At 32.9% G+C, this 16,815-nt stretch overlaps 1 protein-coding gene across 6 annotated transcripts in view; it reads left to right on the top strand.

The window, feature by feature from the left end:
* Window positions 1-16,815, top strand: part of LOC119601601 (E3 ubiquitin-protein ligase MIB2) — a 184,610-nt gene that overhangs the window by 150,477 nt on the left and 17,318 nt on the right. For all 6 annotated transcript variants that reach the window (XM_037952633.1, XM_037952629.1, XM_037952627.1 and 3 more), the window contains 2 exons: window positions 15,652-15,837; window positions 15,891-16,086. In XM_037952633.1, coding sequence (XP_037808561.1) covers window positions 15,652-15,837; window positions 15,891-16,086 — 382 coding nt within the window. The remainder of the gene's footprint in view (window positions 1-15,651; window positions 15,838-15,890; window positions 16,087-16,815) is intronic.

Genomic DNA, 16,815 nt, shown 5'->3' with positions numbered 1-16,815 from the left:
CTTGTTAGTTAGACAAAAAAATTTCCAATAATATACAAAAAATTTCAGATCAATATCATTTACAGATCCAAAAATATACGTATTTTAATTTAAAAATTCAAAAAATTTTAAATTTTTGCCGTTTTTTGCCAAAAATGTGTCTTAACTCTTTTATTAATAAAATAAAATTTTCTTTAAGAACATATAACAATTTTATAGTTTTCTAAAAGGTATCTTTACGCAGAACGCTTTGGCGTAAAAAACTTGTCCTATTTTTTGAAAATGTTGCCACTGCGTCCTTCCGAATATGACCTATTTTTTATCAAAACTTCAACTTTGGGCGACATGTTCTAAAATCCCAAAGCTGGGATCAGAAAACTGAAAGCAGTTTTGGAAACCTCAATATGTTTTCTATTTACTCCAAAAGTATTTTCCCAGCCCTGAAAGAAATGTGGACCCTATGGGCAAAAAAGTAAAAAATCCCATTTTTGGGATTTTCATTCCTATTTTTGGGAATTGCGGGATGGCCTTTGACCTTTTCAATTTTTTTTTGTTGCATTTTCTTATTTGAAACGACAAATTTAACAAACGTTGAAAATTTCATTGAGTTTTATTCATAAATAAAGATTTTGTCATATATTACATATTTGTTTAATTTCTAAAACTATGATTTATATCAAAATTTTAATAGGGTCGCTACAACAATTTAGTCCATATTTATCCCTTAATATAATTTTTTAGTTAGATATGGAAATATTCGACCCTTTACAAAAAATTTCAAGCCAATATCTCAATTACATTCAAAAATATGTTCATTTAAACCTGTGTCCTTTAATTTGATCTTTTTCATATTTTAGTATTAAGTATGACAGAACATATTTAAATCTTATATTTACCTATTTTCTATTTGTTTGCTTATTCTTATAATTAAAAGGTCCTATTATGCTTAAATTTTCAAAAATTTATAACTAGGGTCACACAAAAACTTTTTTCAATCTCAAATGAGGAAATTGTTGATACATTTAACTAAATGCTGAAAAAGGAAAACCAACCTATGGATGTCGTACATATTGCAACTATTCTTCCTAATGCATCACCAAAACGACTTAAGCGAATTGTGGAAAGTATACCAACTCCAACATCACAATCAAATTTTACTGAAGAGGAAGCAATAGCGCTTATGTTGGAACTGGGTCTCAGTCGAAATAAGTACCAAATATTAAGGAAAGCTCTGCATGAAAAAGGACACAATATATTACCATCATACAAGGCGATCCAGGAAAAAAAACAAACTATTCTACCATCACTTATTGCTGTTAATGATGTGGAAGCTTGTATTGATATATCATCTTTGCTCGAAAACACAGCATCAAGAATTGTGTCAGACTTTTCAGAAGACCAACTAAGGAAAATTCATAACTGTGATGTTGTCTTAATGTGTAAGTGGGGATGTGACAGTTTATCAGCACTTCCAGAATACAAACAAGCTTGTGGAAGTCGGACATTAGCAGACTACAAAAGTGTATTTATGTCATCATTAGTGCCATTACGAATTCGTTCATATTCCCTTAATCCATCATCGTCAAGCATCGGAAATTCATTTGAAGATATATGGATCAATACAACTCCGGGTTCAAAAAGTTTTTGTAGACCCATTGGATTTGAATATATAAAGGAGTCAAAGAAAACAACAAAAGATTTAGTGGAATATTTAAAAGATGAAATAAATGCACTGGAGCCCATTTGCATAAAAATAAAGGAATTCTCTATTAACGTATCATATCAGCTAAGCTTAACAATGATTGATGGAAAGGTCAGCAATGCCATAACAGAAACTTCTTCCTTCTGAAGATGCTCAATATGTAATGAGAAAAAGTCGCAATTCTCAAATATAAACAAAAGCAGAAGTATTAATGAAGAAGTCCTGTCTTTCGGAATTTCACCACTTCATGCCAGAATACAATTTTTGGATTACTTTTTACACATAGCATACGACCTCAAATATAGAAGTGTGCCAGAGAATCTTACTAAATCAACAAAAAATAATGAAGAATTGAAAGAACTGAGAGCTGCGGAAAAAAGCAGAATCCAAGAAGAATTTAAAGTTCAGATGGGATTAAACATCGACAAACCACTTCCAAGTTGCGGTAGTACAAATGACGGTAATACGGCGAGAAGGTTTTTTCGTGATTTTGAAATTACTTCAAAAATAACTGGAATCGACAAGGAGTTGCTTCGAAGAGTTAACACTATTTTAATGGCACTGAATAGTAAACATAAAATTAATGGAAATCGATTTGGGGAATATACATCTGAAATTTCTAAATTACTTGTATCTCTGTTTCCATGGAGGGAACTAACACCAACAGTACACAAAGTATTGTGTCATGGTCAAATAATAATTGAATCGAATATTCTTCCACTTGGAGAGTTAACAGAAGAAGCCCAGGAAGCGAGGAATCGAGATTTTAAGCATGTTCAACTATTCAGCTCAAGAAAATGCTCCAGGCAATCACAGAATGAAGATATTTTTAATAGTTTACTTCTATCGTCTGATCCTGTTCTTTCAACTATGCGAAAAAGATGGATTTGTTATGAAACTCTATCATCTCAAAACAAGGAAGATTTAAAGGACTTATATTACCTTCTGGATATGTATACCGATATGACAGATTATTTTATAGAAAATAAGTAGTGTTAGGAATTAACTATATAAGTAGGTTGTAAGAATTAATTGTATTATGTTTAAGATAAACAGTTCAAATAAAAAAAGCTATTATACTAACTGATGATATTGTATTAAATTGTGTTTTATATTTCGGTGGGCGGGAAAGGTGGTTTGTGTGGGGTGATTTAGGTGTTGTTGTGCGTGGCTCATAATAAAATTATAATTTTTTTTATTGTATATACAATGTTATAGTCTTTAATAAAATAATTAACTAAATAATTTTTAAAAATTGTCCAAATATTTTATTCAACACCAAATGTATGTTCTGTCATACTTCATACTAAAATATGAAAAATATGAAATTAAAGGACACAGGTTTAAATGAACATATTTTTGAATGTAATTGAGATATTGGCTTGAAATTTTTTGTAAAGGGTCGAGAATTTCCATATCTAACTAACAAATGATATTAAGGGATAAATATGGACTAAATTGTTGTAGCTATCTGCGACCCTATTAAAATTTTGATATAAATCATAGTTTTAGAAATTAAACAAATATGTAATATATGACAAAATCTTTATTTATGAACAAAACTCAAAAATAGGGTCCACATTTCTTTCAGGGCTGGGAAAATACTTTTGGAATAAATAGAAAACATATTGAGGTTTCCAAAACTGCTTTCAGTTTTCTGATCCCAGCTTTGGGATTTTAGAACATGTCGCCCAAAGTTGAAGTTTTGATAAAAAATAGGTCATATTCGGAAGGACGCAGTGGCAACATTTTCAAAAAATAGGACAAGTTTTTTACGCCAAAGCGTTCTGCGTAAAGATACCTTTTAGAAAACTATAAAATTGTTATATGTTCTTAAAGAAAATTTTATTTTATTAATAAAAGAGGTAAGACACATTTTTGGCAAAAAAACGGCAAAAATCTAAAATTTTTTTAATTTTTAAATTAAAAAACTTATATTTTTGGATCTGTAAATGATATTGATCTGAAATGTATATGTATATTATTGGAAATTTTGTTGTCTAACTAACAAGAAAAAATTGAGTCCATTTGGTCCAAAATTACGCCCGGTATTCAAAAAAAGGCGGACCAAGGTATGGTAAATTTTGTATCACTAAATTTTTAAATGCCTATAACTCGGATATTATAAGAGATAAGTAGTATGTCCAAGCATGTTTTTTCAAGATCTCTTCGAGCGCTTTCAGAAAATATAAAAATCCTTGTATTTGGGTGAAAAAAATGGCACGAGTTTAAAAATTTTACATGTCGTAGGTACCCTACTTTGAGCCGCCACAGCGCCGTCCCTGGGGAATCTGCAGGGTTCATCTTCAAAACTTAAACTCGAATACTCCTTGGCTACGCTCACGCCAAATTTTATCCCGATCGGATCAGCCGTTTAGAAATGCCAGATTTATTTCCAAAAAATTTCCATTCTGCCCCACTGTGCATACTAAGGATCTAAACTTTACTTAAAAAACTGTTTTAAATTTTAGAAACCTAACATAACTCTTTGAAGTAAATGGGACATTGTTGTTCCAAAGTTTGTTTTTGCATTTATTTTAAGTTTACAGCAACATTAACTCGTTATTTTTGAACAAACTATGTTTGTACGCGTTATTTTTGAACAAACTAATTGAATTTGAATCGGATAGGGTAAATATTTTTAAATACATAAAATAAATTGTGGAAAATATTCAACATACGTTAAAATAAGCTATATTATTCATTCAGATCAGTGAAATTAAAAATTTTTTAAGAACTTGAAAAAAGTTAATATGTATTTCTTTGTATTTTTAAACATCAGGTCAGATTCTTTTATACATGTTTTGTTTAAAGAAATATAGGTTTTCAAATAAAATATATCATAAGTTTTGTACAATTTTACAATATGGGTGTGGATGCATCGGTAGACGGAAAATTGGTTATCGGAAATTTTTTTGGAAAAAAATATTTAATAATTTGAATAACATAGAACGCAAAACGATTGGAAATCAAAGGAAGCACATAAAAGTGTGTATCGTTCATTTGGATATTTTAAAGTTTTTTCTTTTCAGTTCTTTTATATTTGACATAATAAGGAAGAAAATTGACAACTCTCCCTACTGATTCTACCATTTAACGGTTGTATCATGAAGGATTTGAAAAATTAAACCAGATTCAGAGTGTAGGTTAATATGTTTCTCATCTAAATTGAAATTTAATTTTTATTTATCTAATATTCGTCAAAACAATACTTTTAGTTTTTACGTTTATATCTAAAAATCTAACGAACCGAAAATAATAGACATATTATAATTTTGATAAATCTATATGAAAGACTTTAGTATGAAGCATGTTTTGTAGCCCTCAGTTCAATAAAAAATGTTGGAGTATACCAGTCTTGTAGTAAATGAGCAATATGATGTGAAATTTTTATTAAAATAAACTTTATTTTACCAAAAAAACGTTAGTGCTTTTTTACCCCTTTTTAATTTTTTCGCGCGCGTTTTGCTTGACCAATGTTGGCAACACTGGGTAGAACCACAAAGATTCTATGGGGTGACCCTGATGAGAGCAAGACGAGAAATCTCCTCAAAATGAGCAAGTCTGAGGTTAGTATGATGGTACGTATTCTGAGTGGACACACAGATTACGTGCACACCTATACAAAATTGGACGTGCGGATTCAGACGAATGTAGAGCATGTGGAGAGGACAGTGAAACTCTGGAGCACTTTCTTTGCCACTGTCAGGCATTCGTCGAAGTTAGATCCAAGTATCTTGGAAGTGATGTTATTCCGGAAATAACATTCTTAACCAACACTGATTGGAAGATTCTTAGGAATTACGTCCAGGAAACTGAGTTTCTGAACATGGAAAAATAATACATTCAGTGAAAAAATTTTTTTTTCATGAATTGGAGCGCACAACAGCCCGATAGTGGCCTAGGTGTATTTCTTCGGATTTGATGTAGTATACATACTCCTATCAACCTAACCTATTCTATTTTTTTATGACAAATAGACAAAATCATTGTTATTGTTATGTAAAAATTTTAGAATGGGATCTCAAAGGGTTTGAAAGTTACAGGAGTTTTTATTTAGCTACATTTACAATTTCCATAGTAAATAAGTGCATTTTATACATTTTATCACATTTATAGTCTAGTAAATTGAGGTTTTAATGCGGAACAAAGTAAAAATTACCACAGACCATCAAATTAATGTTATACATATGATAATGAATAATATCTGAAATCATACCATATATAATTGAAATATTGGAGGTCATAGGTCAAAATAATCTATTTTTTTTTAAATATCTCCTTCATACATCCTACGGATTTATGAGTCATTACCAAATTTTTAGAGATTCAAATTTACGGCATTTTGGTTTTAGATAATTTTTTCGTATTATCAGTAGTTTTGGAGTTGTAGTCATTTTTCGTTCATTTAAGATATAGTTTTCTAACCTCATTATATTTTTAACTACAAACGTAATTGTGATAACTTTATGTACAGCCAATAGTAATAATAACATATCATTATTTAATTATACTCTTCGCGCCAGAGTTCTCTCTGACCCATAGTGCGATCTCTTGTAATGTAAATGTTGAAATTAAATTAGAAGCTGTAATGATGAATCGAAATTAATGAAACTTGGTACGCATAACTCGTTAGGTTAAAGAATCAGCATCGCCGATTTTAACCATTATCGGTTCATATATACATACAACATAAAAGTTTTTTCAGAGTATTATATATTGCATTTCATTATGCAGTTATATTGCATTTCACTATGCTGTATTCCGTATGTATTTTACTATATGATGTTTAAAGCTTTGATCAGTTATATTATATCCACTTATTCGATTTATTATTATAGCCTCTAATTTAATTTAAAAATTTACATTACAAGAGATCGCACTATGGGTCAGAAGTATAATTAAATAATGATATGTTGTTATTACTATTGACTGTACATAAAGTTATCACAATTACGTTATTAAAATTACAAAATATATTGAGGTTAGAAAAACATATCTAAATGAAAGAAAAATGACTATAACTCTACAACTGCTGATAATACGAAAAAATTGTATGAAACAAAAATGTCGTAAATTCTTTATACAATTTTGTAATGACTTTTAAATTCGTAGGATGTATGAAAATGGAGATATTCAAAAAAATTTATTATTTTGACCTATGACCTCCAATATTTCAATTATATAAGACATGATTTCATATATTATGCACCATCATATTTATAATATTAATATTAATTTGTGGTTTTACTTTATTCGGCATTAAAACCTTAATTTATTCGACGATAAATGTGTTAAAATGTATAAAAGGCACTTATTTTCAATGGAAATTGTAAATGTAGCTAAATAAAAACTTCTATAACTTCCAAACCCATTGAGATCCAATTCTAAAATTTTTACACGGCAATAACAATAATTTTGACTATTTGTCATAAAAAAATTAAGAAAAACAAAATATCCTTTTTATGATATTCAAGGATAAAGGACATTTTCCACTAAACGGTCCTTGCGCCAGGACTTTATGTAATTTTAATGAAATGTCAAAAACGAGTAATCGAAGACTTGTCGAACGAAACATCATCTGTTAAAATCGGATAACTGGTTCCAAAGTTATTCAGCCATCAACATTTCTAATTTTAGAGACCCATAAAATATGAACCGGATCAGTTATGGATCTAATTTATACGCCATAAAAACCGAATTAAGGAGTAGAATATATGCCCCTGATTTGAAGAAAATCGAAGGAGACAAAAATTTAAAACAGCGTTTTTTGGTCGATTTATTTTGGAATTACCCTATTTTAAAATACTGTCAACAGAGAGAACGACTTAGAAAACGCATTCAAGCTGCACTTGCATCAAAAATGCATTAGTTTAGTTTAGTTTAAAAGGGTTGTATATCAATGTATACATCCACTCGGAGACCCAAAGGTCCATTGTGAATCCCTTAATAAAGAACAAGGAGAAAACAAAAGAAGACAGAAGAGAAGAGAGATGAGAAGAGTGAAATTTTCGCTCCAAAAAGAGAAGAGAAAAAGAAAGTGGTCATGGAAGGGAAATCCTTAATTGTCTGTTATCTGAAAATCCAAAAAATTCCCCTGATGAAGCCCATAATGTCGCCTAGGTTACACCCTGCTACATCTCCTAGTTCATCGTGGAATCCTTTACCTAGCCATTTCAGTCTCAGACTCTGTAATCTGGGACAGTGGCATAAAATATGCTCTACTGTCTCCAGTTCTTCTTCGTCCTCACACAACCTGCAAAAATCCTGTGTGTTACCGACCCCATTACCCCTAAAGGCTCCAATTGAGCAGTGTCCGGTTATTACACCTACTAAAATCCTTATACTCTTCCTGTCCAATCCTAATAGCATTCTGATTGCTTTTTTATTTAACTTCGGCCATAGTGCCCTAGAAACCCTACAATCCAGTCTACTGTAACAGGATGGTGGAGTTTTTGAAATATTCGGAAATTAGCCTATAGTAATGACAAATGGGGAGTTTTACCGAACCGACCCTTCTATCGAGCTCCAAATCCGAGACCTGTCGGGCCAATTCATCTGCAATCTCATTACCCTGTATGTCACAGTGTCCCGGTACCCAACACAGCCTGAATGTGTATAACCTGACTAACCCTTCCAGGTCCCTTTGGCAGCTGTTTACCAAGGTAGAATGTAACGTTTTACACTGCAAAGCTTTAAGAGCTGCCTGACTATCAACATAAATCGTCACTTCTGACCCCCTAGTAATGTGTGTCTTAATAATGTCCACGGATTTCCATATAGACAGGATTTCCGCTTGAAAGACGCTACATTCGTCCGGAAGTCTGTAGGACACTCTTATGTTGTTATCTACCAAATAAACCCCGGCACCTGTGCCAGAGTCCATCTTGGACCCGTCAGTGAAAACTGCACACCCCTCAAACAGTACTTCGGATCCTTCCCACTCATCCCTATTAGGAATCACTATTGAGGGTGTTACTCCGAAGTCCAGGGTCGTAACCAAATGATCAGAATAATTTCCGTACTTCCCTCAACTCCTGTTAGACCTACCTCGTACAGTATTCTAGTGTGGCCTACCCGGTTTGGTCTTCCTAGAGCTGATTCAAACAGTCTGAATAAGTTCCTAGCCGCTACACTCTCAACATATTTCTCAATTGGGAACAGATTCAGAATAATATCCAATGCCGCTTGCGGTGTACTGCCTCTGGCACTTGTTATGTCGATAGAAGCACACCTTTGAGCCTTACTGAGTGTTAATCTATAGCTGCATTTCCTCATTCCTACCCACCACACAGTACAACCATAGGTAATAATGGGCCTTACTACCGAAGTGTAAATCCAATTTACCATGTCTGGTCGCAATCCCCAATTCTTACCAATAGAGTTTCTGCACGTGTAATAGGCATTGAAAGCCTTTTTAAGCCGTTCCTGTATATTCTTCTTCCAAGACAATTTTCGGTCGAGGAAGGTCCCCAGATACTTGGCTCCTTCCGATAATGTCAGTTCAACGCCGTTTAATTTCGGCAAGCTAAAACTCTCAACTTTATATTTCCTAGTGAATCTTAGATGGATTCACACCCAACCCATTCCTGTTTGCCCAGGTTGATAGATCACTTAGTGCTGACTGCATGACCTCACTGATTGTCGGGAGAAATTTACCTTTGACCAGTAGCACCACGTCATCCGCATAAGCGACTATCTTCCTACCTTTAGATTCAAAGATCCTTAGGATAGAGTTGACCGCCAGTAACCATAGTAGGGGAGATAACACTCCTCCTTGAGGTGTACCCCTGGTAACTCGTTTGCGAATCCTATCATCCCCTAAGGTTGAGTTGATAATTCTGCTATCAAGCATCGATACTATCCAACTCACTAGGAAATCCTGAACTCCGAGTACGACTAACGACTCTCTGATGGCCTCTATTCTAATGTTGTTAAAGGCGCCCTTTATATCCAAAAACGCGGCTAGAGTATATTCCCTATGCTCTAAACCGTGCTCAATACAACCAACCACCTCATGTAACGCACTCTCAACCGACTTACCCTTTAGGTAGGCATGTTGAGCGTTGCTCCTGAGATAAAGATCTGTCAGACGTTCTAAGGTCTTCAGTATAAAAGTCGATAGGCTGATAGGCCTGAAATCCTTAGGTTTCGAGTGGCATGCCCTACCGGCCTTAGGAATAAAGATTACCCTAACCTCTCTCCACCTTCTTGGAAGGTATCCCGTGAGGAGACATCTCTTGAAAATATCAGCTAGAAGTGCCAATGCGTCTTCAGGAATATTACAGAGCATGGCCCGAAAAACACCATCCGGACCCGGTGATTTATATGGGTCAAAGGTGTTTACCGCCCAGCCCAATTTGTCCCTAGTGACTATTTCATCATTATGACAGATGAATAACTAGAAGCCCCAGGTCCTTGGACCCCCTGACTTAAGTCCCTATCATCTATGTCAACACAACCTGGAAAGTGAGTTTCCATAAGCAAAGAGAGTGTCTCTGAGCTGGATTCCGTCCACGAGTTGTCTTCACGTTGAATGTAACCTAAGGCCTTGTCTTTGGCTAAAATTCTACGGAATCTAGACATCTCATTTACATTGCCAACAGATTCACAGTAGTTCCTCCATGATGTCTGTTTTGCTCTTTTGATCTCTCCCTTACACTTATTGAAAATCACTTTGTAGTTGTTCCAATCTTCTGGAAGTCTAGTAAGCTTGGCCCTATTAAACAACCTTCTAACCGTCGACCTTTGATCACGTAGTTCCCTGGTCCACCATTTAGGTTGCTTATGCTTGCCCGGAAATTTCATCGGGCAGGATAGCTCATAGCTCTCCGTTAACACACTGGTAAATTTCTCTACAACCTTATCCAATATCCGCAGAACATTTATATCCATCTGTGAAAATCCTGACGGGACCCTGTTGAAGAATTTTAACCAGTCGGTTTTCCTACGATCCCTAAAGGGTTCCTGCTTGGATTTACTCAAATTCACTGTGAAAGAAATCCGGCTATGGTCATAGAACGAATAGTCGGTATGTACTTTCCAATCCCTGATAAGATCCTCATTTTGGTTAGTAAGGGTAATATCAATGACTGTTTCCCTATCTTTTTTCCTAAACGTTGGCATATGGCACCTGTTACAGATAATAAGATTCCATGCAGTAATTAAATTAAACACTAACTCACCTCTTTTATTAATGTCAGCACTGCCCCATTGACTGTGATGTGCGTTTGCATCACAGCCTAGTATCAGGATAGCGCCCTTCCGCTTTGCATACGCCGTCAGCTCCAGCACCTCTACACCAGGCGGCTCTATAGCTTCATACGGCATGTACACTGAAGCCACCGAGAGCAAACGCTCACCCTTGACCTCTCTGTTTATAACGGTTAGATCACCGCTCCTAAAAGAATGAGATATTATTTTGTTTGTATTTACAAAATCGCGTGATATATCATTCGTTGTTCGATATTTAAAAACATACCTGTTAGAAAACAAACTTATGAATATTTTTTTATATTAATGTTTATAAAGTTGGCGTTGGGTGGGCTTGGTTCACATTTTGTGAAATAAAATTTTATAATGTGAGAAATATGTACATACGATTTGTTAATTTTTGTTCATGATGATGTTTATGAATTGGGCGGTGGGTGGTAGTGGTCAATAATTTGTGGAAGGTCTACACTTTGCCAAAGATTTTTTGGACGTGTACACATTTAATTTTAGAGGACATTTGTAAGGCGGCCAAAGGAGCCAAATCGACTTAGCTATCTATATGGAGTCATAATATATCGCTCCATAAGACTAGCATAATCGAAAAAAGTTGTTTCGAGAAAAATGGCTTTGAATGTTTAATGATATTTTTAAATAACTTTCAAACAAATCAATGGATTTTAAAAATCCAGATACAGGTAGTTGAGGTTAATATGTTTCTCATCTAAATTGAAATTTAATTTGTATATATTATATTATATATTCGTGAAAAAATCAATTTATTTGCTAAAAATTATGAGATTGAAAAAATCCTTACAATTTTACAAAAGTAAGAAATCTTTTCCTTTTTTCCTACACACATATTTTGAAAAAATCCTTACAAAAAGAGAAAAATCCCTACACTTGGCAACACTGTTTGTGGTATAAAGCTGCATGGCGACTCATAAAAATTTTGATCAAGTTAGTAATTTATACCAGCAGTCATTGAAGAAGAAGCATAAATTTGTTTTTTATTTAGATTTTGCGACGGCAAAATCCGCATGGTTATAAAATATTTTATGCGTTATGAGTCTACATAAAATTAACACTATTAATATAAGTGTAAAAAACAATTATTTATTTTTTGAAATTATTTCTTTATTAATAAAAAATTTTTTTATTAAAAAACTGGATATTATTCTATGTATTTTTCATGTAAAATTTGGTAATGTCCATTTAAATAAATTCAAGTATGAATTTTTTTCATCCATATTTCATTTACTTTGAGCAAAAAAATGTGATGTTGGCTCAGCAAAAACTAAATAAAAATGAATTTATGCTTCTTCTTCAATGTATGCTTCTTCTGCTTCAATTTCTGTTGAAAATCAAAAGTGTTTTGATTTTCATCAAACCAGTGCGTGTGATTTTTTTTTTTTCACTAACATAATCAAAAAAATTACTGTGTGTGTAAATTTTTTTGATCGTCGCTATCCCCTTTAAGATAGAGATCCATTTAAAAAAAAGAAGAATTACTCCACCGCTGTGGAAACTAGGGTATTAGTTTGGAGATTTCAAAACGACGATGACCCTAAATGCGCACTTTTAAGTTGTGATATTCACCACATCTTATCCATTGTTTTGTCACTAACATGAAACCAAATACTGTAATCTTGTTTTATTTTTCAAAATTTTATTAATTATTTTCATAGATTTTTATTAACTTTTTTATTAACATACAAAATAAATAAAAAAATTAAAACTTTTTAATAAAGTTTTGGGTTTGAGTCCGTTTGTGAAAATTTTGAAAAAGTTTACATTGTTTTGTCGCCCTCTGTATATATATTTAATTCATATGGGAGGTCTAATGCCGCCCATTATTGCACAAAATATTATCGTACATAATTTGGGAACTGTAGCTGTTATAGTTTCCCAAATAAACGTTATCTGGTATTGGCTAGCAATATAGGCGTGGGATGTGCCACACCCGCTGTAGCTAGTTCGGCCATATTTTAATCAGTAGTATAGTAGTATATATCGGAAACTAGTACGACTAGAGTCCTCAGTCGTACTAGTTTCCGAGATGTACTATTTTTATTAGTTATTTAATAAGTGGGCGTGGAATTTCAAAATAAAAAGATGCCTATTTTTCGTTCCAGGCGTGCAGGAATACACGGTGAAAATTTAAAGAAAAACCGTTTGAACAAATATATGCACATACTAAATTTGAGGTAATGAAATCAATGTTCCTAAAACTAAACGTTACTATATACCCCTTAGAGCGAAGATGGAATCTATTGTGAAAAAAAAAAACATTTTCCTTCTATATTATAAATTTTTGTAATGAAAACAGTTATGTGTTTAAAAAATCAAATATTATAAATGTCTTTTTCATTTTATTCTTATTTAAATTTATTCAAGTGACTGATATAATGTGTTTTTTGCAGCTCGTCCTTTGTAGGTAATTGGTTGTAATCTGTTATGAGCTATCTTGACTCCTCGCTCTGCCAGGTATGTTAGCATGGTCGGAAAAACTCCGTCCAGACCTGGCGATTTATACGGAGCAAAGGTGTTAACCGTTCAGCCCACTTTGTCCCTAGTAAATTTTTCATCAATGTGACTAGATAAATAAATAGAATCCCTAGGTCCTTGGACCCCCTGAACTATGTTCCTATCATCTATGTCAGCACAACCTGGAAAGTGAGTTTCCATAAGCAAGACTCCGTTCATGAGTTGTCTTCACGTTGAATGCAACCTAAGGCATTGGGGTCTTTGGCTAGAATTCTACGGAACCTAGGCATCTCATTAACATTGCCAAAAGATTCACATTGCCTCTATGAGATTTGTTTCGTCCTCTTGATATTACCATTGTACTTATTGAATGAATCACACTTTATAGTTGTTCCAATTTTGTGGAAGTCTTGCTTGGCCCTATTAAACAACCTTCTAACCATCGACCTCTGATCACGAAGTCCCCTGGTCCACCACATATATTGCTTATGCCTGCCCTAAAATTTCATGGGCAAGACAGCTCATAGCTCTCCTTTAACAAGGTGGTAAATTTATCCATGTCAAGGGGCCGTAAAAAAAATTCCTGACTGAACCCTGTTGAAAAATTTTAACCAGTCTGTTTTTCCAGGATCCCTAAAAGGTTCCTGCTTAGATCTATTTAAACTCAATGTGAAAGTGATCCGGCTATGGCCAGAGAAGGAATAGTGGGTATTAACATTCCAAATTCATGCTCCCCGTCGGAAAACAGATCCATCTCCCCAAACTTCTGAGCGGCACTGGATTCTCCAAAGGTGTCTTTCGACAGCGCTAGAAGATCGTCCACATTACAGTTCATAAGAATCTGTCCCACATGCTCCAAGATCCTGTCATGAACGTCAGTCAGTGTAAGTCCTCGGTCTGTCCGTTAATTCTGTCCGCTTCTCCTATTTCCTTGTTTTAATTTTCGGATTCAATTTTTTTCCCACGATTATGCACGTTGGTGGACTGGGTAAATATCTTACAGCAGCGCTTTACCCTGGCGTTTATTTATGCACTAATTAGGTTAGGTTGATAGGAGGATGTATAGTACATCAAATCCGAAGAAATTAATTACTAAGGTAAATAAATTTTTTAGCGTTCCACATTTTTATTAAAGTTAAAAGCCATTTGAAGAGGTAAAGACGAATGTAATATATTTTTGTCTGTAACTGATTGAATAAAATAAATTTTAAAAACACAAAAAAAAGTCTAAAAATGTTCACAGGATTGCATTTGGGGTACTTTTTAGTTATTTTTGTTTCAATAAAATAAATTTGAGTTGTAGCAGTAAAATGTTTTTTGTACATTTTTGGTCAATTTTGTTAAAGTTGATTTAAAACAACAAATTTTGAAAAGCCTTAAATCAATATACTTAACAAAGAATAATAAGAAGTTGGACTATGTCATTGTTTTACAACAATAACATTTCCTTCTCTTCACAGACGAGTTCTGTGTAAATTCAACACACTTGTGAGAACTCAATTCTCTCACAATACTCCAAAACTTTTTCGCGAAAATACCGGGATAATAGGACTTGAACGACGTTTTTTCACAAACACATAACTATTTATTAATTTTTTACAGAATTTTATCGCATTTAACAATCAGAAATATTTTTATTTTTCACAAACTAAAAAAAATATTTTTTTAATTTTTTTGACAATTAATTTTTGTGTGTTAAAATTAAAATTTACAAGTTGTATATTTTGGTATTGAAAATGAAAAAATTATTTAAAATAAACTTATTTTTTTGCAAAAAAAGAGATTTAAGTCCGAAAAATATATTTATTAAATGTTTACTGATTAGATGTGGGCTAAATAAATTAAAAAATCTGCGAATGTAGAAATTTAAATGTTATTTATTTTTCCTAAATTTTTTATGTACGAGTTTATGCAAGTATGTATGTTTGGAAAGTGTGGTGAAAGTGGTTGGAGCTCCAATACTAATACAAAAATTCTACCAATACATACTTAGATTTAGGTACCGAATGACAACTCCTTTACGTACCAACTGACAAGCCCCAATTTCTTTGTATTCTTTGATACTTAATATTATAAAATCACTTAAAACAATAATATTATTCCTAAGATTTTAGAATTTTTGTAAATATGTATGTAATAATTTTATTCAACAAAATTTCCTTTAAAGACTACAATATTAATATTGTATTGTAGTATTAATATATAAATCAATAAATAAAATCAAGTAAATTCATCAAAAGTGTAATTATGAACATGTATATTTTATTATAAAGGTAAAACTGGACGTGTTATGGAAATTCGTGGTTGGGATAATGAGTCATGCAGAAGTGTAGCAAATGTTTCTTGGACTAGTGGTTCTACTAACGTTTATCGATTAGGACATAAAGGAAATATTGACTTGAAATACGTTATACCAACTTCCGGTGGATATTATTATAAAGATCATATGCCAGTTTTAGGTAAGTTTATTCAAAATATAATAACTAATTGTCTATAAAATGTTATATAACAGGTCATCTAGAAGAACAACAACCAGTAGTTCCAACTGTGAAACCAATGTTTTCCGTAGGGGATCGTGTCAAAGTTTGTCTAGAAGTTGACGCTCTAATGAAACTTCAACAGGGTCATGGTGGATGGAATCCTCGTATGGTAGAACATTTGTCTAAATTGGGCACTGTTCATAGAATCACAGAAAAGGGTGACATTAGGTAAGTACAACATACTTATTTTACAGTGCATATAGACGATTTTGTATTTGATTTTTTTCACAAATCTCTGTGCTACCGGTTAAGATAATTTACATGCATTTGTTACAGAATGTAAATCTCCGCCATATTGTACTTTTTGATTTTTTTAATGATCCACTAAATATAAACTTTTACCCTCTTGGTAGAAAAATCGTACATAATGTATACAAAATAACCATTCCAAAAAAATAAATCAGATATACATTATCGGACAAAATAAACTGAAAAAGTGTCCATGATATAACATTCTTTCAGCGAAAAGACTGTTAAATGTTTATTGAAAATGGAAAATTATTTTTAATAGTTAATATACAATACTACAAAAATAACAATACAACAAAATTATTTTACTTATTATTTTTATACTTTAGTGGGAAGCGCTTTGAAAATGGTTAAAATCAGCCCATTATTTCACCTAGCCCCCATACATCAGAAGCCCCCGAAAAGGGTCTTTGAGCTCATAATTATGTTAAATATACCTGTATTTCGATAAAAATCAGCACAAATAAGTTTTATACAAGCCTTGATGTCTAAATTTGATAAAGATCGGGCCTCATTTGGCCCTAGCTCCCATACAAAGCAAACACTAGTATCTTGATAAATTTCAGCACAAATAAATGTTATATAAATATAAATCTAATCACACAATTTTATCGGCATCGGTCCATATTTGATCCTAGCCCCCATACA

Source organism: Lucilia sericata, unplaced genomic scaffold (assembly GCF_015586225.1).
Source record: "Lucilia sericata isolate MDLA Ls3-8-SP2 unplaced genomic scaffold, ASM1558622v1 Contig000177F_arrow, whole genome shotgun sequence".
Taxonomy (NCBI): Eukaryota; Metazoa; Arthropoda; class Insecta; order Diptera; family Calliphoridae; genus Lucilia; species Lucilia sericata.
This window is presented reverse-complemented; position numbering and strand designations above follow the sequence as displayed.